The sequence below is a fragment of the Somniosus microcephalus genome, chromosome 24 (assembly GCF_052327205.1).
Source record: "Somniosus microcephalus isolate GS21.2 chromosome 24, FLI_Smic_1.0, whole genome shotgun sequence".
Lineage (NCBI taxonomy): Eukaryota > Metazoa > Chordata > Chondrichthyes > Squaliformes > Somniosidae > Somniosus > Somniosus microcephalus.
In genome coordinates this window covers 46,185,264-46,212,162 of record NC_141010.1, presented here as the reverse complement: position 1 = coordinate 46,212,162, position 26,899 = coordinate 46,185,264, and the positions used below count along the sequence as shown (strand labels likewise).

General features: G+C 45.2%; 1 protein-coding gene across 1 annotated transcript in view; it reads right to left on the bottom strand.

The window, feature by feature from the left end:
- Positions 1–26,899, bottom strand: part of nsfa (N-ethylmaleimide-sensitive factor a) — a 294,195-nt gene that overhangs the window by 156,902 nt on the left and 110,394 nt on the right. Inside the window, exons 6-8 of the mRNA XM_085966605.1 lie at positions 26,537–26,641; positions 25,024–25,099; positions 17,651–17,806 (exon numbers count right to left, since the gene is read on the bottom strand). Coding sequence (XP_085822731.1) covers positions 17,651–17,806; positions 25,024–25,099; positions 26,537–26,641 — 337 coding nt within the window. The remainder of the gene's footprint in view (positions 1–17,650; positions 17,807–25,023; positions 25,100–26,536; positions 26,642–26,899) is intronic.

The following is a 26,899-nucleotide window of genomic DNA, read 5'->3' as shown; positions in this document are numbered from 1 at the left end:
GGGATGTTGATGATAATGCTGTTGAATGTCATGAGGCGGTGGTTAGACTCTCGCTTGTTGTAGATGGTCATTGCCTGGCACTTCTGTGGCGCGAATGTTACCTGCCACTTATCAGCCCAAACCTGAACGTCGTCCAGGTCTTGTTGCATGCGGGCATGGACGGATTCATTATCTGAGGAGTTGTGAATGGCGCGGAACCTTGTACAGTTATCAGCGAACATCCCCATTTCTGACCTTATGTTGGAGGGAAGGTCATTGATGAAGCAGCTGAAGATGGTTGGGCCTAGAACACTGCAGCGATGTCCTGGGGATGTGATGATTGACCTTCAACCATCTTCTTTTGTGCTACTTATGACTCCAACCAGTGCAGAGTTTTCCCCCCCCGATTCCTAGTGACTCCAGATTTACTAGGACTCCTTGATGCCACACTCTGTCAAATGCTGCCTTGATGTCAAGGGCAGTCACTCTCACCTCACCTCTGGAATTCAGCTCATTTGTCCATGTTTGGACGAAGGCTGTAATGAGGTCGGGAGCTGAGTGGTCTTGGCGGAACCCAAACTGGGCATCAGTGAGCAGATGTGTAAGGAGTTTATGCTAAAATGTGGTTAAAACGGTGTCACGGTAGGCACACCTGTGGTTAGTTAGCAATATCTATTTGGCACTGGTTAATACGGATCATCTCTACAGCAGGTGGTGCCTTTATTCAATAAGCAACAGGGGCATCGGAGTTCAGCCGCTTTTTTGACAGTATAACTGTTGCCAAGTGACAAAACTCAAACAAAATGTGGAGTTGAAAATTTTAAAACTGCCTGCATTGGCAGGTCAGAGCCGCCACAGCTGCCCGGGAGATGCGCAGCAGCAGTTTCATTCTATCCGGTGTGCAGTATCGCAGCCCTTCAAGCCACTGCAATTAATAAGGTTCAGCAAATCTCGACAATCGATAGAACCGGAGCGACTAACAGCCATGACAAGAGTCACTGCTGCTATCCTGTTAGCTAATTTTACACCGAGGTGAACAAGAAACAAAAATCAGACCACTCATGCCAAATTAGTGTCAGGCACAAGCCATTAATAAGTACTAAGTGGCAATCCGATCCCTGTTGTATGTGGGGAAGGTGTGTGTGAGGTAGGATTGGGCGATGAGTGAAGTTCAAAGATGAAATGCCGAACTGCTCCCAGCTTAGGCATGCTGACAGACTGCAGCTAAACAAGCCACTGGGAAACAGGCAACCCCTATAGTGCCACACAGCCCATTACTGCACCACACTGCACAATACTGTATTTACTGAGGGGTTTTAACAAAAAAGTTACAAGAAATACTAGTGAAGGAAGAACCAAACAGCTGGACACTGCCTCCTCTTGCAGGATAGGCTTGAAGCAAGGTAATTAGTACAGGTACAACACATTTGTGTAAGTATATTAAAAATGTAATTATATTTATTTTAATCACAGCTGGCCCTTAAATACTGGATTGAACTTCACACAAAACTCAGGAGGTCAGAGCTGCCTAACCACAGGCTGAATCTCAACCCTACTCTCCCGAGACACATTTCTGTAGCCTTTTCTACAGCTAGTTCTCATTTGTAACTGATTAATAAAATAACAGATGTTTTATTAAAGATCTATGTGTTTAAGTTCTGGAAGATTGATTAATGTGCGCACTGCATCCCCAATTAATTTTTAAAAAACAAATTAGCAATGAAAACTACTCACTTCCACATTCAGCCTTCCAGAATTCGTATTGTAAATGTAACAAATTTTGGAAATATATAGGATTACCCAGCCCAAGATATGGATAAGTTTCAAAATTCCTCAAAAGGCTGAAGATGCATACGTCTGGCATATTTTTTGGCAGAGTTGTCCATTGTATTAAAATCACCAAAGACTCTTCCAATCAGAAGAGACATTGTGGTTTACCAGCACTTTCAATTATTGAATTATTCAGAAAGGCCCACTTTCCCTTGTATTGGTGTTGGTCATCACCCATCACCTCTGTGCTCGCCGACATAGATTGGCTCCTGATCCAGCAACGCCTCAATTTTAAAATTCTCATCCTGGTTTTCAAATCCCTCCAAGGACTCACCCCCTCCCCATCTCTGTAACCTTCCCCCAGCCCTACAACCCTCAGAAATCTCTGCGCTCCTCCAATTCTAACCTCTTGCGCATCCCCAGTTTCCTTAGCTCCACCAATGGCAGCCGTGGCTTCAGCTGCCTAGGCCCCAAGCTCTGGAATTTCCTTCCTAAGCCACTCTGCCTCGCTTTCCTCCTTTAAGACAGATGGATTTCAACACAGATAAATGTGAGGTATTACATTTTGTTAAGAGGTCACATATTACTTGGAAAATAAGAATCTAAATGGGGTAAGAAGAGCATATGGATCTCTCAGGACAAATACACAAAGGCACTGGAGAGGGTGCAAAAAAGATTTACAAGGGTAATATCAGAATTGAAAGGTTATACCCAGTAAAGGATGAACAAGCTGGGTCACTTTTCTCTTCAAAAGAGAAGGCGGAGGGGTGACCAAATAAAGGTTTTTAAAATTATGAAAAAGGTTTTGATAGAGTAGGCACAGGGAGAATGTTTCCACTTGTGGGGAAAGAGCAAAACTAGAGGCCATCAATGTAAGATAGTCACCAAGAAATCAAATGGGGAATTCAGAAGAAACTTCTTTACCAAGAGAGTGGTGAGTATGTAGAATTCGCTACCACAGGGAGTGGTTGAAGCAAATAGTATAGATGCATTTAAAAGGCTAGATAAGCGCATGAGGGAGGGGGGAAATAGAGGGTGATGTGGATAGTTAGATGAGGAAAGACGGGAGGAGGTTCGAGTGGAGCATAAACGCTGGATGGCCTGTTTCTGTGCTTTACAAGAACATAAGAAATAAGAGCAGGAGTAGGCCATACGGCCCCTCGAGCCTGCTCCGCCATTCATTAAGATCATGGCTGATCATCCACTTCAACTCCACTTTCCCGCCCGATCTCCATATCCCTTGATTCTCCTGGAGTCCAAAAATCTGTCTATCTTAGCCTTGAATATACTCAACGACTCAACATCCACAGCCTTCTGGGGCAGAGAATTCCAAAGATTCACAACCCTCTGAGTGAAGAAACTCCTCCTCATCTCAGTCTTAAATGGCCGACCCCCTATCCTGAGACTGTGACCCCTAGTTCTAGACTCTCCAGCCAGGGGAAACAACCTCTCAGCATCTACCCTGTCAATCCCCTTCAGAATCTTGTATGTTTCAATGAGATCACCTCTCATTCTTCTAAACTCCAGAGAGTATAGGCCCATTCTACACAATCTCTCCTCATAGGACAGCCCTCTCATCCCAGGAATCAATCTAGTGAACCTTTGTTGCACCGTCTCCAAGGCAAGTATATCCTTCCTTAATTAAGGAGACCAAAACTGTGCGCAGTACTCCAGGTGTGGTCTCACCAGGGCCCTGTACAATTGTAGCAAGACTTCCTTACTGTTATACTCCAACCCCCTTGCAATAAAGGCCAACATGCCATTTGCCTTCCTTATTGCTTGCTGTACCTGCATGCTAGCTTTGTGTTTCTTGCACAAGGACACCCAAACCTCTCTGAACACCAACATTTGAAAGTTTCTCACCATTTAAAAAAGATTCTGTTTTTCTATTCTTCCTACCAAAGTGACTAACCTCACATTTCCCTACATTATAGTCCATCTGCCACCTTACTGCCCACTCACTCAGTCTATCTATATCCCTTTGCAGACTCTGTGTTCTCCTCACAGCTTACTGTCCCATCTAGCTTTGTATCATCAGCAAACTTGGATACATTATACTCGGTCCCTCCTTCATCTAGCTCATTAATATAAATTGTAAATAGCTGAGGCCCCAGCACAGATCCTTGCGGCACCCCACTAGTCATAGCCTGCCAACCTGAAAAAGATCAGTTTATCCCTACTCTGTTTTCCATCCGTTAACCAATCCTCTATCATTATCCCCACCCCCATGAGCCCTTATATTACCTTTTACGTGGCACCTTATTGAATGCCTTTTGGAAATCTAAATATACTACATCCACAGGTTCCCCTTTATCTACTCTGCTATTTACATCCCCAAAAAACTAATACATTTGTCGAACACGATTTCCCTTTTATAAAACCATGCTGACTCTGATCATTTTTTTAAGTGCCCTGTACCACTTCCTTAACAATGGATTCCAGCATTTTCCCCAGACGACTGATACCAGGCCAACTGGCCTGTAGTTCCCCGTTTCTCTCTCCCTCCTTTCTTGAATAGCGGCATTACATTTGCTACCTTCCAATCTGCTGGGACCATTCTAGAATCTAGGGAATTTTGGAAGATCAAAACCAATGCATCCACTATCACTGCAGCTACCTCTTTTGGAACCCTTGGATGTAGGTCGTCAGGTCCAGGGGATTTGTCGGCTTTTAGTTCCATTAATTTCTCTAGTACTTTTTCTCTACTTATATTAATTACATTAAGTTCCTCACCCTCATGAGACCCTTGGTTCCCTACCATTTTTGGTATGCTTTGTGTCTTCTGCTGTGAAGACAGATACAAAAATATTTGTTTAATGTTTCTGCCATTTCCTTATTCCTCATAATTTCTCCCATCTCAGCCTCTAAGGGACCAACACTTACTTGTGCTACTCTCTTCCTTTTTACATACTTGTAGAAGCTCTTACAATCTGTTTTTATATTTCTTGCTAGTTTTCACTCATTCTATTTTTTGCCTTTATCAATTTTTTGGTCAACCTTTGCTGGTTTCTGAAACTCTCCCAATCCTCAGGCTTAGTATCATTCTTCACAATGTTAAGCGTCTTTCAATCTAATGCTATCCTTAACTTCTTTAGTTAACCACGGATGGCTCACTTTTCCCGTGGAGTTTTTGTTTCTCAATGGAATGTATTTTTGTTGAGAATTATGAAATATTCCTTTAAATGCTAGCCATTGGTTATATACCGCCATACCTTTTAATCTACTTTTCCAATCTATCTTAGCCAACTCACCCCTCATACCTATGTAACTGGCTTTATTTAAGTTTAAGAATCGAATTTCGGACTTAGGCAAGTCACTCTCAAACTTAATGTGAAATTCTATCATATGATCACTCTGCCCTAGAGGATCCGTTACCAGAAGATTGCTAAATAACCCTGTCTCATTACACAATACAAGATCTAAAATAGCCTGTTTCCTGGTTGGTTCCATGACATATTGTTCTAGGAAACTGTCCCGAATGCATTCCATGAACTTGTCCTCCAGACTGCCTTTGCCAATTTGGTTTGTCCAGTCTATGAAGATTAAAGTCTCCCACGATTATTGCATTACCTTTGTTACAAGCTCCTACTATTTCTTGATTAATATTCTATCTAACAGTATAGCTACTGTTAGGGGGCCTATATACTACTCCCACCAGTGTTTTCTGTCACTTGTTATTCCTTATCTCCACCCATACTGATTCTACTTCCTGATCTTCCGAGCCGAGATCCTTTCTCGCTACTGTCCTTATGTCATCCTTTATTATCAGGGCTACTCCCCCTCGTTTTCCATTCTGCCTGTCTTTTCAAAACGTCAAGTACCCTGGAACATTTAGTTCCCAACCTTGGCCACCTTGCAACCACGTCTCTGTAATGGCTACTAGATCAAGCCCATTTAACTCTATATCCTATGTAATCCTATGTAAAGATGCTCCTTAAAACCTACCTCCAAGGCTTTTGGTCACCTGTCCTCAAGCTAGGACACCTACTGGAGATATGAACCAGGCATGGAATCCTAGCACATGTTTGAGAATGGTCTTGAACCAAGGTAAAGAATCCAGGATGAGTCACATTAGATCATTGGGGGTGGGGGGAGGGTTGCAGATTTTGTTTTATCAATTTTAAATGCACTATATTGGAGGTGCTGGTAATTACCCTTTCCCCAGATTGGAGCAGTGGAGGGATACGATTCTTAAAAGGGCATGGTATTAATCAAAGGGTACCTTTATATTATACTCCTTACCTTGATTATAAAGAGCATGTGCACACACTGGTGGAGAAATATAATCTTGTTTTCCACTGGAGGACTTTTGGTTTTACTACATTAATAAAAGAGAGAAGGAAACAGGCAAGAGGTTATGGGGACAAGTGGTGAATAGGTGGCCATCACAGCTGGGGCTGTTTGAGGGACAAGAGAAGCATACGTACCTAATTGTATTGACCTGCAAAAATACCCAATGAAGCTTACTAAACGGATACGGAATCATGGGAATAGATCATACAGGAAACTTTCTGGTATCCGGCACGGACGGGACCGATGTGGTGCCGGTTCAGCAACAATTCCGGATAACCGAACGCTATAGTGAAAGATACGGACCTTAGAGCTCCGTATGAAGCAACAAACCCAGCTTCAGAACAACGTCCACAAGTTGCAAGCGTCTCTGTAGCTTAGCAACAGCTGCAGCCAAACCCTTGCCTTCCTCAATTTGTTGCTGTGCAAGTTATAAAAGTTAGCTGAAACAGACTCCTGAATTTTGCCAGTTAACCGACATTTCTGGTTATTTAGGGGCCGGTTAATCGCAAGTTTCCTGTATATCATCGATTAGAAGAGCAGGGGAGTCTCCCCAGTGTCCTGGCCAATATTTATCCTTCAGCAGCATCACCAAAAAACATGATTATCTGGAGATTAACTCATTGCTGTTTGTGGGGTCTTGCCGTGTACAAATTGACTGCCGCCTTTCCCTACATTGCAACTGTGACTGCACTTCAAAAGTGCTTTGGGATGTCCTGAGGTTGTGAAAAGTTCTAGAGGCAAATTCTTCTTTCTGTACTCCTGATGATGCAAAGCTGGTTCCCCCCCCCCAACTCATACAAGTTGCATTAAGTAGCTTTGAATGATGAGCAAAGTATTTGATCCACAATATTGATAATTATCACAACCTGGGAAAATCCAAATAGAAGTAGTCAGCAAATATTTAATAAGGAGCTAGGCTGGAAGCAGTCATCTCTGGATTCTCCACCAATCCCCAGCATCCTGCACTGCCACACCAAGGTTTAACCCATAAAGGGCACCGAGGGCAAGCAACATGCACCAAACTGGAGCTGCAGAGCGCTATTTCTTAAAGACGTTTTTTGCATTATTATTAAGGCAAGTAATTTATTGCTCAGACACCAACATTGTCACTGCATCTGGGACAGCTCTTGCACAATGACAGTAATCATAGCAACTCAACAAAAGATCATGCCACACCAAATCATTTGCCCTAATGATACAAACACCCAGCAAAAAAATGGTGTTAATTGTTACAGGCAGTTAGAAGGGGTAGGGGACAACACTCGACCGCCCCATTTAAAGTTACACAAGCTGTTTGGAACCACCCCAAAACAAAACCATCTGAAAAAGGTAAATTGGGTTAAGCACAGCCAGAAAAAAAAAACAACAGCTGTGCTCATGCCACATTTAGAGGCGTTACGACAGAAAGCAAAGCGGTTACGGTGGACAAAGGCTGTATTCCGATAGAGGGCTAAAGCCGCGAAGATGATTGTGCTGAAGGTGGAATGCACGGAGCCCAACTGTCCGCCCAAAGGAACGCTGGCCTTCAAGAGGTGCAAGCATTTCAAGCTGGGAGGAGGCAAGAAGAGAAGGGGCCAGGTCACGCAGTGCTAAGCTGCATTCTCCTTGGAGCACAGATTCACAATTAAAAAATTGTTACGCTGCTAGGGTTAGATGAAGAGGGGTGGGAGGAACCACCTGTGCAGCATCGACCAGTTGGGCCGAATGGCCTGTTTCTATGCTGTAAATTCTATGTAATTAAAAAAATATATTTTTGTTTTAAAAAAGGTTTCCCCCAAAACCATACAATGAAAATCCTGCACATTTAATTGTTCCCCCCATGGGGGAGGAGAAGGGGCAACATCAATAAGGTAAAGGAGGAGGCCTGAATTTGCCAATGAGCAACTTGAAGTAGCAGCACAGTCACAGCTTCTAATGTTAACTGTTCTATTGAACAATGCCACAGAGTTAATTCTACACAGAATTTCTCCTCACTGTAGCTTGGAATGCAAGCTACTGTAAACCTCCTCGGGTGTTAGTTACGTGGTTAACCGGTGAATGCCGAGTGCTATTAATTCGTCAACTTGTAAAGATTAAAGAGAAAATCTACATCAAAAACAAACACCACTTTAGCGCTTTGAATGCCATAGTTGACTGACATTGACAATTTGCCAAGCTACTGAAAAAGGAAAACTCCAGACACTTGTAATAAATGTTAATTAGGCAGAAAGCTCCTCTCATAAGGCCACTGACAAAGTTTCTCTCGATAATGTAAACAAAAAACTCAGGAGAATTATTTAATATTTGTTCTCAGCTACCTGGTGCTAAGAAGCATTAATTAGAACATTCGGTTTCACTGGTGGCTCCTGAAGCCCAGTCACCTGAGTCTGGGGGGGGGGGGGGGGGGGTGGCGGGAGGCTGCATACGGACACCACCAAGTTTCACATTTTCTCTCATCAATCCCCCCTCCCAATCGACTCCCCACCTCCCGTTGTGCAATACGGCTTCCACAGGCAACAGCTGGTCGAGTAGCTCTTCATCTGTGAACCTAGACCGTGAATGTTGTCGGGCCATTCAACCAGGGGGTGCATCGTGGCCAAGTACAATCCTGCCCCCGTCACCAGAGATCCTCATACACCGACTTTCCAGTGGTAATATATTAGTAATCAGGAGCAGGAACCTTGTCTGATGTTTCAATTTTTTTTAAATAGATAAAATCAGAAGGATCTGGGATAACTTGAGAGAACATGCAAGAAGCAGAGGAAGGAAACAGAGAAACATCAAAGGACTGCACATGAAGATGCAAGGACAAGCTGATTGGGGTAAAAATTAAAGATCACATATCCTGTTGGTGAGCTGCATCATGCAGTGTTAGGAGCTAAAGTCATTCCTGGTTAGAATGAAAGAATCAATTGCATTTCACGACCTCAGGACGTTCCAAAGCACTTTACAGCCAAGGACGTACTTTTGAAGTGGAGTCGCTGTTGTAATGTAGGAAACGCAGCAGCCAATTTGCGCACAGCAAGCTCCCACAAACAGCAATGTGATACTGACCAGTAATGATGGAGGGATAAATATTAGCCAGGATACCGGGGCTTCTAAATATTTTCATGGGATCTTTTACGTCCGCCTGAGGCGGCAGACTGGTTTAACTTCTCATCCGAAAAAGACAGCGCCTCTGACAGTGCAGCACTCCCTCAGAGTGTCAGCCTAGATTTATGTGCTGAAGTCTCTGGAGTGGGACGTGAATCCACAACCTTCTGACTCGAAGGAGAGGGTGCTACCAACTGAGCCACGATTGGCACCTTACATCCCAGAAAGGGGGTGGGGAAGGTGCCACATACAAGGTGAGAAAAAGGGAAAGAATTCAACTCTGGCTGTGCTCACACCATGTTCCAAATGACTTTGCACAGGAATACTGACAGGAAATGGCCTGCTCATCCTTTCATCCATGTGCGAACAAGAATTAGAAATAGAGGGAGGGAGAAGGTTACACCATGAATGATGCCAGCGTAGTTCTAATATGCAATAGCTGACTGCTGGAGTCACCCTGCTTACTTTCACCAACTCTCAGCCTTTCCACTTCACCTTGCCCCGTCCCACTCCTTTGGTCCTTCTGTCTGACACGAGTTGTACCCCGGCCTGCGGTACGAGGTGTTATGAGCACATGAACCGAAGTATCAGACAACAGCCCAAGATGCTGATGACGACAACAACTGGCCCCTACCTGCTTTTATTAAACAGCACGAGCAAGCTGGAAGCCCACATGTGTAGGACTGCTACAAAGATTCTTCATCTCCACCGTGCCCTGGCACACAGCATCTGAATCTGTGCCACTGCCATCTCTAAATGTGATTTCATGTTTACCAGTCTTGGAGGAATAGAGAAGGGATAATTTAACTTTCTTCAATCACCCTTTCATCCAAACCTGACCTGAGGTTTTTGTTGTACTGAAGACCGTAACATAGTTAGAATTGAAAAATATTTCACTAATCACAGAACCCCATTCATCTGCTATCTAGTGACTCACAGGTGAACATTCCTACATCTGAGCAAAGATTTTGATAAGCTCCCCCGATAGCTCTGTGTTAAATCACCACCCATTGTGGCATTAAGCGACACAGACCAGAAGGACCCAGGTTGGAATCTAAGTCTTTGCTGCGTTAGCTGATCTCAGTCTGTGTAACAGTAGGTTGTACTATAGCCCTTATTGTTACAGGGTTAAGAGGGGGGGGGGGGAGAGAAAGAGAGAAACAACAAGCACAGTGGGTTCCACTCCTGATGACTATTCTGTGACCCTTGCCAGACTGGTCATTCACAAGGACAGCACTGGGTCCTGCTGTGATGCCTTGCATGGCCAAATAGTCTACCAAAGCACACACAACCAATGGCCACTTAATGAGGTCCAAAACCTGCACCCCTGCAAGAGTTAGCACCTTCACATGGAGCAAGAAAATCAAGGGACAGGAGTGGAGAAAGGAAGGAGTTTTTTATAATATACACAGGCAAAAGCAACCCAAGCCCAAATTGCACCACAAAATGTCCCAATATGTGGAGAATGCCTCAAATCACTTATGCTTAGGCCTGCTCTTTATTCCTATAAAAAAGGAATGCTCCAGATAGCCTAACAAATGTTAATCCTGTCGCATTATATGGTGCAGTGCAGAAGTGCTAGAGCAGAACTTAAAGGATTACAATAAATCCCCCAACTTTCCTACTCTATCGGCGTAAAGCATCTTAAACAAACAGATTCTCAAAGGAACTACTTCAAAGAGACTTAGTACCTAAATTATGTTAAACACAAGGATAGATCCTGGAAATATCACCCCCCCCCCCAAACTTTAGTGGGAGTGAGGGGAGGGGGAGGGAGAGGGGAAGGGAAGAAAGATAGCCACATTTTTGGAAAAAGATGTACACACACAAAAACACAGACTCCTTTTACTAATGAAATAAGTGCACAGCTGCTTAAACAAGCCAAGAATCTGAAGCCATGCCAGAAAATGTTGAGCGCACATTCTGGACACGTCAACATTGTCCCAGTAATGAAACCACCTGAATGTTTGACAGCCAATCGAAGAGATGACCCCACAATGCTGGCAAGTTAAGCCTTTCGCTAAATTAACTTTTTATCAGGGTTTAGATGGCATTTCGAAGATGGCGCATTAAAGGTTATTACTTCGTCTTTTACTTCTGCGCGGCGTGCTGTTGGGGTGTTTCGAAGTTCAGGTGATAAGCCAGGTGTGCCGGTGGATCACGGCTTGGACCTGGGAGGTTTGCTGTCAGCCGCCACTAATCCTCACGGAGCAGAACCTCGCCCACTGAAGCAGGTGTGTGACCCATGCAATCTGGCCACAATACAGCAGAGGAATCAGACATCACATGAATGGTAGAAAGTGAAAACATTGAATGGAGAGAGAGAGCAGCAACGTAATTCAATCACTGTCCCCCCCCTGCCCCAAGTCAAGGCTTTTGGGCACCGATTCAAATTAATATTTTTGAACTGGTGCAAATGTAATTTTTTTTTAACCCTAGACTAGCCGAGCTTGTAAACAGGAATTTCTAGTTTGGATTCAGAAATTGCATTAGGCGCAGGGCTTTTTATTAACTCGTGGACTCCCTGGTTATTTACTATTCTGTATCTATCACTCACTGGTTACATAGAATTTACAGCGCAGCAACAAACAGGTCTATCTCTTCTCCTTAGGCAGTCCCTCGGAGCCAAAGAGGACTTGCTTCCACATTAAAAATGAGTTCTCAGGTGAAGTCGGGACCTACAGTCTCTGTCACAGGTGGGGCAGACGGCAGGTGGGTGGGGTGCTTGGGTTGACGTGCGCTCCTTGCGCTTGGCTTCCGCTTGCTCCCGGCGAAGAGACTCGAGGTATTTGGCGCCTTCCCGGATGCTTCTCCTCCACTTTGTGCGGTCTTGGGCCAGGGATTCCCAGGTGTCGGTGGGGATGTTACACTTTTTCAAGGAGGCTTTGAGGGTGTCCTTGAAGCGTTTCCTCTGCCCACCTGGGGCTCTCTTGCTGTGTCAGAGCTCCGAGTAGAGCGCTTGTTTTGGGAGTCTCGTATCGGGCATGCGGACAATGTGACCTGTCTATCGGAGTTGATAGAGCGTGGTCAAAGCTTCGATGCTGGCCTGAGCAAGAACACTGACGTTGGTGCGCCTATCCTGCCAATGGATTTGCAGGATCTTGCGGAGGCAGCGTTGGTGGTACCTCTCCAGTGTTTTGAGGTGCTTGGTGTACATGGTCCATGTCTGAGGCATACAGGAGGGCAGGTATTACTACTGCTCTGTAGACCATGAGCTTGGTGCCGGGTTTGAGGACCTGGTCTTCAAACACGCTCTTCCTCAGGCAACCGAAGGCTGCACTGGCACACTGAAGGCAATGTTGGACTTAGTCATCGATGTCTGCCCTTGTTGCCAGTAGGCTCCTGAGGTATGGAAAATGGTCCACGTTGTCCAAGGCTTGTGTCATGAATTTTGATAATCGGGGGGGCAGTACTGTGTGGCGGGGGCAGATTGGTAGAGGACCTTTGTCTTACGGATGTTTAGTGTAAGGCCCATGCTCTCGTACGCTTCGGTGAAGGTCATGGAGTTATACAGCACAGAAAAAGGCCCTTCGGCCCATCGCGTCCACGCCGGCCATCAAGCCCTGTCTAATCTAATCTAATCCCATTTTCCAGCATTTGGTCCGTAGCCTTGTATGCTATGGCCTTTCAAGTGCTCATCCAAATGCTTCTTGAATGTTGAGGGTTCCTGCCTCGACCACCCTTTCAGGCAGTGAGTTCCAGATTCCAACCACCCTCTGGGTGAAAAAGTTTTTCCTCAAATGCCCTCTAAACCTCCTGCCCCTTACCTTGAATCTATGCCCCCTTGTTATTGACCCCTCTACCAAGGGGAAAAGTTCCTTTCTATCTACCCTATCTATGCCCCATATAATTTTGTACACCTCAATCAGGTCCCCTCTCAGCCTTCTCTGCTCCAAGGAAAACCACCCCAGCCTGTCCAGTCTTTCTTCATAGCTGAAGCGCTCCAGCCCAGGTAACATCCTGGTAAATCTCCTCTGCACCCTCTCCAAAGCAATCACATCCTTCCTATAGTGTGGCGACCAGAACTGCTCACAGTACCCCAGCTGTGGCCTTACCAGCGTTTTGTACAGCTCCATCATAACCTCCCTGCTCTTATATTTATGCCTCGGCTAATGAAGGCAAGTATCCCATATGCCTTTTTAACCACCTTATCCACCTGTTCTGCTGCCTTCAGGGATCTATGCACATGCACACCAAGGTCCCTCTGATCCTCTGTCTTTCCAAGGGTCTTACCATTCATTGTGTATTCCCTTGCCTTGTTAGTCCGTCCAAAATGCATTACCTCACACTTTTCAGGGTTAAATTCCATTTGCCACTGTTCCGCCCATCTGACCAACCCATCTATATCGTCCTGTAGCCTGAGGCTTCCCTCCTCGCTATTCACCACCCCACCAATTTTCGTGTCATCTGCGAACTTACTGATCATACCTTTTACATTCACATCCAAATCATTAATGTAGACCACAAACAGCAAGGGACCCAGCACCGATCCCTGCGGTACCCCACTGGACACAGGCTTCCAGTCACAAAAACAACCTTCCACCATCACCCTCTACCTTCTGCCACTAAGCCAGTTTTGGATCCAATGTGCCAAGGCACCCTGGATCCCATGGGCTCTTACCTTCCTGACCAGTCTCCTATGCGGGACTTTATCAAAAGCCTTACTGAAATCCATGTAAACCACATCCACTGCACTACACTCATCCACACACCTAGTCACCCCCTCGAAAAATTCAATCAAATTGGTCAGACATGATCTTCCCTTGACAAAGCCATGCTGGCTATCCCTAATTAATCCTTGCCTCTCCAAGTGGAGACTAATTCTGTCCCTCAGAATGTTTTCCAATAATTTCCCTACCACTGATGTTAGGCTCACTGGCCTGTAATTCCCTGGTTTATCCCTACTACCCTTCTTGAATAATGGTACTACGTTAGCTGTTCTCCAGTCTTCTGGCACATCCCCTGTGGCCAGAGAGGTTCTGAAAATTTGTGTCAGAGCCCCTGCAATCTCCTCCTTTGCCTCACATAGTAGCCTGGGATACATCTCGTCTGGGCCTGGGGATTTATCCACTTTTAAGCCTGCTAAAACCGCTAGTACCTCCTCCCTCTCGATGTTAATATGTTCAAGTATATCACAGTCCCCCTGCCCGATTTCTATGTCCACATCGTCCTTCTCCATAGTGAACACAGATGCAAAAAATTCATTTAAAACCTACATCCTCTGGCTCTACACACAGCTTGCCACTTTGGTCCCTAATGGGCCCTACTCTTTCCCTAGTTATCCTCGTGCCCTTAATATACTTATAAAACACCTTAGGATTTTCCTTTATTTTGCTCGCCAGTGTTATTTCATGGCCCCTCCTTGCTCTCCTAATTTCTTTTTTAAGTATCCCCCTGCACTTTTTATACTCTTCTAGGGCTTCCTCTGTCTTTAGTCCTTCGTATCTGCCAAAAGCCCCCCTTTTTTTCCCCTAATCCATTCTCGTATATCCCTTGACATCCAAGGTTCCCTGGGCTTGTTGGTCCCACCCTTGACCTTTATGGGAACATGTTGCCATTGTACTCTGGTGTTAATGATGGCTTAGAGTTCGACCTCCGAGTGTGCGCAGACGCAAGCGTCATCTGCATACTGTAATTCAACGACAGAGGAAGGGACGACCTTGGATCTGGACTGAAGGCGACGGAGGCTGTACAGTTTCCCGTTTGTTCTGTAAATTAGCTCCACTCGTGGATTCCCTGGTTATTTACTATTCTGGATCTATCCCACTGGTTACAGAATTTACAGCACAGCAACAAACAAGCTATGCTGGTGTTTCTGCTCCATACAAACCTTCTCCCACTCGTTTACTTCATCTCATCGTATCGACATATTCATCTATTCCTTTCTCCCTCATGTACTTAACGAGCTTCCCCTTCAACGTATCTATGCTATTTCTTTCTTTCTTTTTTCTTTCTATTTGCCTCAACCACTCCATATGGCAGCGAGTTCCACATTCTCACCACTCTGAGCAAAGAGGATTGTTCCGGAATTCCTTATTGGATTGATTAGTGACCGGTTAGGAGAAGCACCATCTCAACAGAACATCGTGGTTGACCTGCAACAAGCCAATCCTCAAGGTTATGAAGACTGCAGTGCCTGTGGGCACACTGCCTTACTATCCTGGCCTGGCCAGATAGTGCCAAGAGGCTGCTGCGTTTTGATGCGAACACTCGTTACATCTTTCAGACGAGACGTTGAACCAAGGCCCCGTCTGCTCTCGGGTGGACGTAAAAAATTCCATTGAAGAAAAGCAGGAGAGTTATCCCTCTGGTGTCCTGGCCAATATTTATCCCTCAATCAACATCACTACAACAGATTATCTAGTCATTATCAGACTGCAGTTTGTGGGAGCTTGCTGTGTGCAAATTGACTACCGCGTTTCCTACATTATAACTGTGACGAGACTGCGAAAGTACTTAATTGGCTGTAAAGCGCTTTGGGACGTCCTGCGGTCGTGAAAGGCGCTATATAAATGCAAGTCTTCGTTTTCTTCTTACAAATACAATAGGGACGATGAGAGGAGCGTCACCAGGAAGGACGAGTGGAAGCAGTTCGTTTAAAAATGGTCTCCTCCTCCCCCCCCCCACTAAAATGTCTGGATTAAGGGCGACTTTTCCGTGCTACTGCCCAATTCATTCTATAAACTTAGAGAGAAACTAGTTGGTAAATTTACACCAGCCTAAACTCTAATCTTTTACCCAAAGGTTGCACAGTGTAATGAGAAGAATGATTTTAAATAATGTGATTTTCTAAGAACATTTCAGAATTACAGGAGAACATTTAACATTACATCTCATACAGGGTGTATGTTGTATCACTGGACACCCTACATTTGATTACAAGAAGGAATGGGGCTGGACTATGAACACCTCATGCAAGAACCTCCAGTAAAGTTGCATTTCATTGAGTGGCGAACCTTCCATTGCCTGCATCAAAAGGTGCTTCATTCAAGTCAAGGGAACTGGAATTAAACCCATTACCAAGGTAATAATAATCCCAAGCAAATGTGTGGGAATATAGGAGCGGGAGTAGGCTATATAGCCAAGGCTTCTTCGGCAGCACCCCCCAAACCCGCGACCTCTTCCACCTAGAAGGACAAGGGCAGCAGGCGCATGGGAACACCACCACCTCCAAGTTCCCCTCCAAGTCACACACCATCCTGACTTGGAAATATATTGCTGTTCCTTCATCGTCGCTGGGTCAAAATCCTGGAACTCCCTCCCTAACAGCACTGTGGGAGTACCTTCACCACACAGACTGCAGCGGTTCAAGGTGGCGGCTCACCACCACCTTCTCAAGGGCAATTAGGGATGGGCAATAAATGTTGGCCTTGCCAGCGACACCCACATCCCATAAATGAATTTAAAAAAGCCCCCCCCCCCCCCCCAAGCTGTTCCGCCATTCAATTAGATCATGGCTGATCTGCAGCCAACTCCATCTACCCACCTCGGTTATGTAACCCTTAAAAATCCTTGCCTAACAAAAATCGGTTTTGAAATTTACAATTGACCCCCAGCCTCAACAGCTTTTTGGGGAGAGAGTTCCAGATTTCCACTCCCCTTTGTGTGAAGAAATGCTTCCTGACATCACTCCTGAACGGCCTGGCTCTAATTTTAAGGTTATGCTCCCTTGTTCTGGACACCCCCCACCAGAGGAAATAGTTTCTCTCCATCTACCCCATCAACTCCTTTAATCATCTTAAACTGATTTACTTGTCCAGATTGCAGCCCACTGGTATTCACCATGTTCAAAAGCAACCCCTGGTTACTAAACACAGGGCAACATATCCTTTCTTGACAATATTGGCCAAGACTGTTAAGCAGTAGGAATTAAGACCAATGAACACTCCACAGTAGAAAGTTGATCAGTTGGATAACAGCAAGATCTTTCCTTCCACAAGGCCATATATATATTTTTTTTTTTATACATATAAAAAAGGTGGATAAAAACCAGGTAGGAAATGTGGCATTTAATAGCAGTTACTTCAAACTTGTGTTGCAGTCCCAGGCACTGGTTAACAGCAGAGAATGGAAGTTTCATCGACCTTGGTTAAAAACCAAGAGAAACTCCAAGTGATCAGCTTCAGAAAATGTTTTTTTTTTTTGCGAGAGCAGGGAAAGAAGAAGGATGACAAGAACAGAGCCATCAGTTCATTTCACTTCAACGGCACCACCCACTAATCTATCAGAGCCACACTGACAAGGGCCAGAGATGACAGCAGCTCAATCACTAGCCTCCACCCGACAAGAGGCCCCACAGCAGCAAGTAGTGCAATCATGGAGGAAAATACTAAAGAAAAGCAAGATTGGTGGGGGGAGGGGAGTAAAAAACTTGAGAAATGTTTTATATTGCGTCAGGCAATGAAAAGCCCCCCCAACCCCCGCCCGCCCCGAGGATATATACATTTTATTAATAAGAGTATGTTAAGTCTATTCAATGTTTACACCAGTATTCCCATTTAGAGTCACTGCATCATTACCCTGTGCGACTACTCACCCATCTGTTCCACAAGATCTACAGGAAAAACTCTCGAAGCAAAAGCTCGGCGGAAGATGTCGGAAAATTCCTTGTCGAGGCCGCCAATTCCCATTTTCTCAAAGTTCCAGTCTGGGTTAATGATGGATTGTCTTCCCTGCTTGGTTTTAGATTTGCCTTAAAAGAGAGAGAGAGTAGAAAAAGCCATGACATACAGGAACAACACAAATCTGTCGCCGCCCAGTGGTTACGTACGGGACTGATGCAGCAATTAGCAAGTGCTCAAGTCATCGTGCTGCATCCATCTCGATTTGTGTCTCTGCCGGTTTTTGAGATTAACAAAAAGATTTAAAAACAAAAATATTTCAAGATGATCAGTTAATTAAAAGATTAATGCAGAAGTATGCAGGACATCTGTGGGCTTTCATTGCATTTATGCGTATAATTTGATTCCTATAATATTTCGATTCCAAACTAGACTGGTAATCCAATAGGGCTGGACCAGTAATCCAGAGACCGCAAGTTCAAATCCCACCATGGAAGTTTGAGGATTTGAAGCCAGTTTAAAAAATATATATATATATTCTGGAAATAAAAAGCTGGCATCAGTAAAAGTGAGCGTGAAGCTGTCGGATTGTCGTTAAAAACCCAACAGGTTCACTAATGTCCTTGAGGGAAGGAAGCCTGCCGTTCTATACGTGACTCCAGTCCCACAACAACATGGCTGACTCTTAACTGCCCTCTGAAGTGGTCCAGCAAGACACTCAGTTACCACCACCTTCACTCAGCAACTAGGGATGGGCAATAAATGTTGGCATTGCCAGCGACGCCACACCCAGAGAATTACTTTTTTTTTTTTTAAAACATACTATAAATGTATGAAATAAATTTCAGCATTAGTTGCATCAACTACCCTGGACATCCATTTCTTTCATTCTATACAAACAAAGACCATCAATAATAAAGCCATCAGTAAATAAGTTGAACTTCTCTATTTTCATAGAATCTTACAGCACAGGAGGCCGCCATTCGGCCCATCGTGTGTGTGCCGGCTCTTTGAAAGAGCTCTCCAATCAGTCCCACTCCCCTGCTCTTTCCCCACAGCCCTGCAATTTTTTTCCTTTTAAGTATTCATCCAATTCCCTTTTACAAGTTAAGATTGAATCTGCTGCCACCATCCTTTCAGGCAGTGCATTCCAGATCACAACAACTCATTTTCCTCTTTCCCCCCTCACCGATGATCTTAAATCTGTGTCCTCTGGTTTCCAACCCGCGGAAACAGTTTCTCTATTTATTTGACCAAATCCCTTTTTATTCCGTTTGTTAAAATAAGCTCCACCAATAGTTCAGCTGGTAATGTCAGCATGTAACTCAGCCACACAGATTAGAATGCCTCAAGTTTTAATCCCAGGTCTGTACTAAATTAGCTCAGCTCAACCAGAGCAGCAGCTGGGATGCTGCAGCAGGCCTCAGCGGCCCTGGGCTAGGGAGGGGACAAAAATCAGTCAGGTTCTCCGTTCCTGATCACTATCCGGTGACGCCAACTGAAAAGCGAATGCATTTGGACGGCTCACGAGGACAGGATCAGACTTGGGTGCGATGTTCTCCATGACACGGTGGCATAGTGGTTAGCACTGTTGCCTCACAGCGCCAGGGACCCGGGTTCAAATCTGGCCTCGGGCAACTGTCTGTGTGGAGTTTGCACATTCTCCCTGTGTCTGCGTGGGTTTCCTCCGGGTGCTCCGGTTTCCTCCCACAGTCCAAAGATGTGTGGGTTAGGTTGGTTTGGCTATGATAAATTGACCCTTAGTGTTAGGGGATTAAATACGTGGGGTTACGGGGATAGGGCGAGATATGTGTCGGTGCAGGCTCGATGGGCCGAAATGGCCTCTAGCTGCACTGTGGGGATTCTGTGATGACCAAAATGACCGCCAACACTCAAAAGTCTAGACTCACATGAACAACCACTCGGGCACCCATGGGACCGTCTTCCTGCTGGATTTTAAGTCTTCAGTAATGAAGGGGAGGGAAGTCTGGGAGCAATTCTGGGAGAACTGTTTAAAGTTCAAAAAGCCGGACGCCAGAAATGCAACCACGTACTAACAGTTGGCACAGGTGGACATGAAGGCCAAGTCTACGAGTTGATAAAGGGACATAATCTGTACCAAAAATTAATTACTTAGTGGTTGTGGGTATGCCAGAAACTCCCCAAGTCAAAGCATTGCATTCATGAGGTTTGAACACCAAATATTACTTTAACAAGCATCAGAGCTCATGTGTACACTGCATTACAAGACTCCACACAGCAGCAACAATTATCCAATCGAAGCCTTCATTAACTGTTCCACAGATCTGCCACTCTTGCAAGTTGAATTCGGTTTAACCAGCCACCTATCTGGTAGCAGCACCGTGATGGGACTGAATGCACAGCAGCTGCAGCAACACATCTGGAATGTACAGGGGGAGAGGTCGCTCCAATCACAGTTATTACACACGTGAAAAATTACATTTCACACTAAAGTGCAAAAACAAACATGATTTACTAACAGCTGTTGCATAAAATAGGCTCACTCAAGGAAAAAAAAGTGGGCGAGAGTCCAACCTGCTCCAATAGGCCATCGCTGGTCTATGCCGATCTTCCCATCCATTGGCCTATCACGTGCAATCATGTTCATGAGTCAATAGACGAGTGAACAGTGCTCGCTGAATCAAACATCGGTGACCTCTACATACTGCTCTCCCCAATTAGTATCCGATCTTCATTACTCTAATTGTAGCTCCATTCCAAAAGGTGGACTAGTGCACTGCACATCTGGGCATGGTTGAACTGTGGAACCCAGGAACAGGTGTAGATCATTCAGCCCCTTGAGCCTGTTCCGCCATTCAATTGGATCACAGCTGATCCATTTCTTAACTCCAATTACCCGTCTTGGTTCCATATTTCTCAATATCCTTCCCTAACAAAAATCTATCAATCTCGTTTTGACATTTTCAGTCGACTACCAGCCTCGACTTTTTTTTGGGGGGGGGGGGGGGGGGCGGGGGAAGAGAAGGGCGAAAAGAGAGTAGCGCAGTGTACACGAGCTCTGATCCACTTGTGAGATGTGATGTAACAGCACCTTGTGCAAGGCGAAGGTGACACAGAATCTAACGATCTGAAACGTTGACTCTATTTCTCTCTCCACGGATGTTGCCTGGCCTGCTGAGTTTTTCCAGCATTTTCTGTTGTTATTTCCCTCCAGGTCAGCCCGGATTAGCGACGTTGAGCTCTTTATATTAAGATTGTGCAGTTGACTACATCTGCTGTTGAAGCATTCGAATTAATAACTAACTAAGCGTGGAAGTCTAGGTGTCACTGCACATTAAATTTCAGGTAGCTGTAGCCAGTGGAGATACTTTCACCATAGAAACACACCACAAATTTGTGCCAATTATGGCCAAAGAGGAACCATTTTGCAAGTCCACCATGCACAATAATGAGGTTTCAACCTACTCCATGTGTGCAGGCCAAATCCAAATGACCAGTTTTACAAAGATTGCTTTCTGTCAGTCCTGCCTCAAGGCAATGAGTACACAGACTGGACCCCAGGGAGCAGAAGGAGATTGAAGACATCCAATCCTTGAGAAGCTAGCAAAACCATGTAATTCATCCTATTTAAATAGGATGTGGCCACAAAGTATTAACGTGGATAGAGAACTGGCTGGCGGATAGAAAACAGAGAGTTGGAATAAACGGCTCGTTTTCGGAGTGGCAGGCAGTGACCAGCGGGGTGCCGCAAGGATCTGTCCTGGGACCCCAGCTGTTCACAATATATATATAAATGATCTGGATCAGGGAATTGGATGCAATATTTCCAAATTCGCTGACGACACTAAACTAGGAGGAGGGGTGGGCTCTGATGAGGATGTCAGGAGGCTACAGTGCGATTTGGACAGGTTGGGGGAATGGGCGGATACGTGGCAGATGCACTATAATGTGGATAAATGCGAGGTTATCCACTTTGGGGGTAAAAACAGGAGGGTAGATTATTATCTAAATGGCAATAGATTGGGAGATGGGGAAGTGCAGAGGGACCTGGGTGTTCTTGTGCACCAGTCACTGAAGGAGAGCATGCAGGTGCAACAGGCGATTAAGAAGGCAAATGGTATGTTGGCCTTCATATCAAGGGGGTTCGAGTATAGGAATAGGGATACCTTACTACAGCTGTACAAGGTGCTGGTGAGACCGCATCTGGAGTATTGTGTACAGTTTTGGTCGCCCCATCTGCGGAAGGATGTTCTTGCCATGGAAAGAGTGCAACGGCAATTCACCAGGCTGATACCTGGAATGGCGGGAATGACCTACGAAGAGAGATTAAATAGTTTGGGCTTGTACTCACTGGAGTTTAGAAGATTGAGAGGGGATCTCATCGAAACATATAAAATTATGGCAGGCCTGGACAGGCTGAATTCAGAGAGAATGTTTCCAATGGCCGGGGAGCACAGAACCAGGGGCCACAGTCTAAAAATAGCAGGCAAATCATTTAAAACAGAGATGAGGAAGAATTTCTTCACTCAAAGAGTGGTGAGCCTGTGGAATTCCCTGCCACAGAGGGCTGTGAAGGCTAATTCAATAAATATTTTCAAGAGAGAATTGGATATATTTCTGAAGGCTAAGGGGATTAAGGGTTACGGAGAAAAGGCGGGGACGGGGTACTGAACTGGTAAGATCAGCTATGATCTCAGACGAAGATCAGCCATGATCTCATTGAATGGCGGAGCAGGCTCGAAGGGCCGAATGGCCTACTCCTGTTCCTATCTCTATGTTTCTATGTTTCTAAGATATGTCCCCTCCATTTAGGGGTAGGAAGCCTTTTGTAAATGCATTTTTTCCCCCCAAAATAGCAGCTCATTCTTGCTCCATCAGTTCCGCCTGTGAATCCCACAGTCCTGGAGGCTTGGATTTCTCTCAGTGTTGACATTGTTGGATAAGTTGCAAATCCACCAGTGGTCGGACAGAGAACAGCCCCCCCAAGCCACAAGGACCATGGAATTCAACCAGGGGAAGCTGGTGCAGCAAGAATGAAGAAACTGGCATTGATTGGTAGCACTGGGTCCATGTTGGAGCAGCATCAGGGAAGAGCAGCAAAGTGTTTCTGCTGACGACAGGGAGAGAAGGAACCAAACAAATATCAGCCAGCGGGAAAGAAGCCAGCAGGAGCCCGTTCCAGGATATTGGTGCAATATTGTACAGTTTGACAAAATTTAATCCTTCAAGTTAATAAACTTAGCTGGTCAGCATTTCAAAAACGTGCAGGAATAAAGGAGGTTTCACTGCTGTAAATGGCAGGACTCTGGATTATAAAGGCCACAGTAAAAGTTGGCAGAGAGAGACACTGCAGAATACATTGTTCCGTTTCCACACTTGTTTTAGAAAGCTGTATTACATTCACGGGTGGATAGCTGCTCGAGCACAATTGACGGTGATTTTATTCCCTGAAGCACACTTAGAATTCTAACTGAAGCAACCCTGGGCTATCGAATAGTGCAGTATTAATTCTCACACTGGAGACACCAACTGTGACTAGACTGAAACACCTTCCTCTAATTACATTCAAGGAAAAGTTATTCTTGCTTTGCTTAGTTCTCGACTTGCTGTTAAATTTGACTTTAAAGATTGCTTCTGGTAGAGAGCTGCGGTTTTGAGTTTATTCCAGGGAGGCAGAGTCTCAGGAACAACCAAGACAGTCTGTTATGAAATCTCTGGTCAACAGCAACTTATCTTAATGTAGGAAAACACCCCAAAGTGGTTGCAGCGAGAGTTGCCCCCCTGCCCCGCCTCAGAGTATCTGGGCAACATGGTTGGGCAGTGGGAGGGAGAAAGAAACACTCAGTTAAGCACAGCAGAAAGAGTAGAGTGTGTCAGCATGGAAGCACAGCTAGAGGTGGTGGAGAGCGGGGTGAGGTGAGGCCATGGATGGATTTTCTGGTGAGTATTTTGAAGTTACGGTACTGGGAAACAGGGAACCAGCGAAGGTCAGCAAGGGCAGGGTTATAGTTGAGCGAGACATAAAAGTAGGATAGGACATAGCTGGCAAAGGTCTGGATCACTTGACGTTCATTTAGGGTGCAGCCGAGGACTGATGAGGTTGTTGGAAAGCTTGCATCTGGAGGGGACAACGGCATGGAGGAGGGTTTGTGCCCGGTTATAGCCTGTGGACAATTTTTCAAAAAAGGTAGAAATAGGCGGTAGACTGAATGCAAGGTTTGCAACTCACCTTGGGGGTCAAGCAGGGCCCCGAAGTGGTGCATCATTGGGTTGAGCTTTAAGCATCCAGGAAGGGGTGGAGGAGGGGGGGGTGCGCACATTAGGTGCAGTGGGCGGAGAACTAACTCAAGGAACCCAACAGGATGACTTTGGTCTTGCCAGTGCAGAGATTCAGAAAATTCTGCCTCATCTGTGATGATGTCAGACAGGCAGTCACACAGCACAGCAACAGTTGGGGAACCAAAGGTAGCAGTGAGCAGGTACAACTGGGTATTGGCTTACAATGGAAACTTTGAGGCGTGTAGCCAATGGCCAACATTTAGAGAAACAATGATGGGTCCAAGGAAGTTGGAGCTGACCGTGCAGGTTTGGGAGTAGAGGCACTGCAGAAGATGAAATAGCTATGTTACGACGGGTTAGAATGGAATCATTTGAGGGCAGTGCCACAGAAGTGGACCACAAGGGAGAATAAATGGTGGAGGGTTGTGTAGTCCACTGTGTCAAAGACCACAGAGGGGTTGATGAGAGACATTGCACCATCGTCACCTAGAATGGTGATGACTTTGACCAAAGTGAAGATACTGGCCACTGGGAAAGTGTGCGCTCCAGCCAATGCAATGTCTACTTCATCATAAACAACTGCAAAGTGGATTATGAGCGGTTACTTGTATTTCCAATAAAGTACATATTTAGTAAGAGACAATTCTCAATATAATCACTTTGCAGCATCAGTCCTGCTTTTGAACATCTCTCTTTGCAAGTCATTTCATTTGGATGATTATGCCCCTTTAAGAGCAACTTAAGGCTGCATGTCTGTATCAAGTGTATTTCCCTTGTCAACAGGAAGTAGGAGGAGAGATGGACAAGGAAAGAATGTATGGGAGAAAAACAGCACAAGCATCACAAGAGGCAAGAAAGAAAGGGGGAAACCGAAGGAGGAAAGCAAGGTAGAAAAAGATCGTTTTTCAGCTTTCAGTATCCGTACTTGGAAAAATGTAAAAGTTTAGGATCTACTGAATCAGCTTGTTTCAGAGTAACTGTCAAAGTTGATATTGTGCAAGTGAGCCAGGAGCAAATGGTGGCTTAAAAATAAACTGTACATCATTGACTCCAGCAAAACAGAATCACAAGACTCGGAAATACTCACCAATGAGTGTCAGGGACGAGCTATTGGACTTTTCAAATATAACTTGCGAATTGGCTATGGTCAGGCCAAGATCGATCTGGGTTAAGAACAAAAAACAAATCAATTACACACAGCAGTATGACCTCCGAGCTATATTGTAACAGCAATGCAGTCTAGGGATGTCACCATTTGAGTACTGGTTCCCTTTAATATGGGCGTATTTGGGTACATTGCCCCTCCGTTTTTAATCTCGTCTTAATCCTTTGTCTGCCTTGCCCAACATCTGCAGCCGAGAGTGAGAGCGCGCATAGCGTGCCACGCTCACACCTTGTGCACCCCACCCCTCTTCAGCAGAAACAGGAAGCAGAGGCTACCCAGGCATGACTCTTCCCTCCGACATTCCCTCCCACGGCCAAAAAAGGCCACAGCTCCATCACTCAAAATGGGTCAAATTGGTAAGAGTGCAGCGAGACCAACCTGTGCCCTTCTCAGCTCTGCACCACTCCATTTCAGCATTTACAACACAGTAATAGTGAGAGTCAGGGAATTAAGCAATGAACTGGAGGAGGAGGCTCCACGAATATACCTATCTCCAATGACGAGAGTGCAAAAAGATCAGACTGAAGCGCTCGCAACCAATTTCAGCTAGAAGTGCCGAGAGAATGATCACGCTCAGCCTCCTCCGGAGGTACCTCCCTGCCCCCTGCTATGACAGATGCCAGTCTTCACCCAATTTGACTCATTTCACATGATATCAAGAAACAGCTGAGCACACTGGACACATCGGAGGCTACGGGTCCCAACAGCATCCCAGCTGCAGTGCTGAAGACCTGTGCTCTGGACTAATCTAGTGGTCCTTCAGAACTGCACAGCAGTGGCAGCCTAGTTTTCATTTGGGACTACCGACCCACAACCTTCTGACCCAGAGGCGCCGTCAAGCCAACGCCCCCTACCAACTAAGCCATGCTGATGTAGCGACTGATCACAATCGCTTATCAATTACTGGTTTGGGATGTTCAGCTGGATAAATGTTGTACCAAACACATACCCTGCAATGATATCACGGCCTTCAGAATAGAGCTAAAATCAGTTGTTTCAGGCTAACAGAGTTCATCTAATAAAACAAACCAATGTATCAAACCCTACTACAGCAGCGACAGATTCTTTACAGGTGCCTGTTAAACACTCAAGAGATCGGATAACAATTAGAACTAATTTGTTTGAGAACAGAATCTGGTTTATTGAACAAAACACGAAAGACTGCCAGTGTTTGAAATCTGAAACCAAAACAGAAAATGCTGGCAAACACTCAGCATCTGCAGACAGAAGAGGAGTCAATGTGCAGTCGCTAGTCAAATCTGGACAAAGCTTTGTCCAAGTGTCCACACCCTGAACGTTAAGTGATCCGTTCTCGCCATCGATGCTGCCCGACATGGTGAGCGTTTATAGCATTTTCTATTTTTGTTCCCTTTTATTAAAAAGGTGGTTTTCACAGTGTATAGTTTAAAATAAAAGTTCCTATTAAAACTCCGACCTTCTGCCGCTTGCCAGCTTGCTCTCCCTTCAGAATGCTGGGGTCCATAGCTTCAATATCCTTCACCGCCAACCCAAACAGCTTGTCATTAAAACTGAACACGAGCTGAAGAACAAAAGAAACAAACAGGAGAGGTTATTCATCTTCAAACGTCAGCTGCAATTTCCTAAACCTTACCTTGGTGTATTAGTAGATGTGATGCAAGTTATTTTCGTGCTCCGTTATCTGCAAAGGTTGCTCTATTCGATCCCCTCAGAACTAGCACCAGTTCTCAAATATTCATGTGAAAATGGATTGATGGCCCCAAATAACCCACAAACAGATCAACTCTACCCACGAGGATCTTCAGAATATCATGTACCC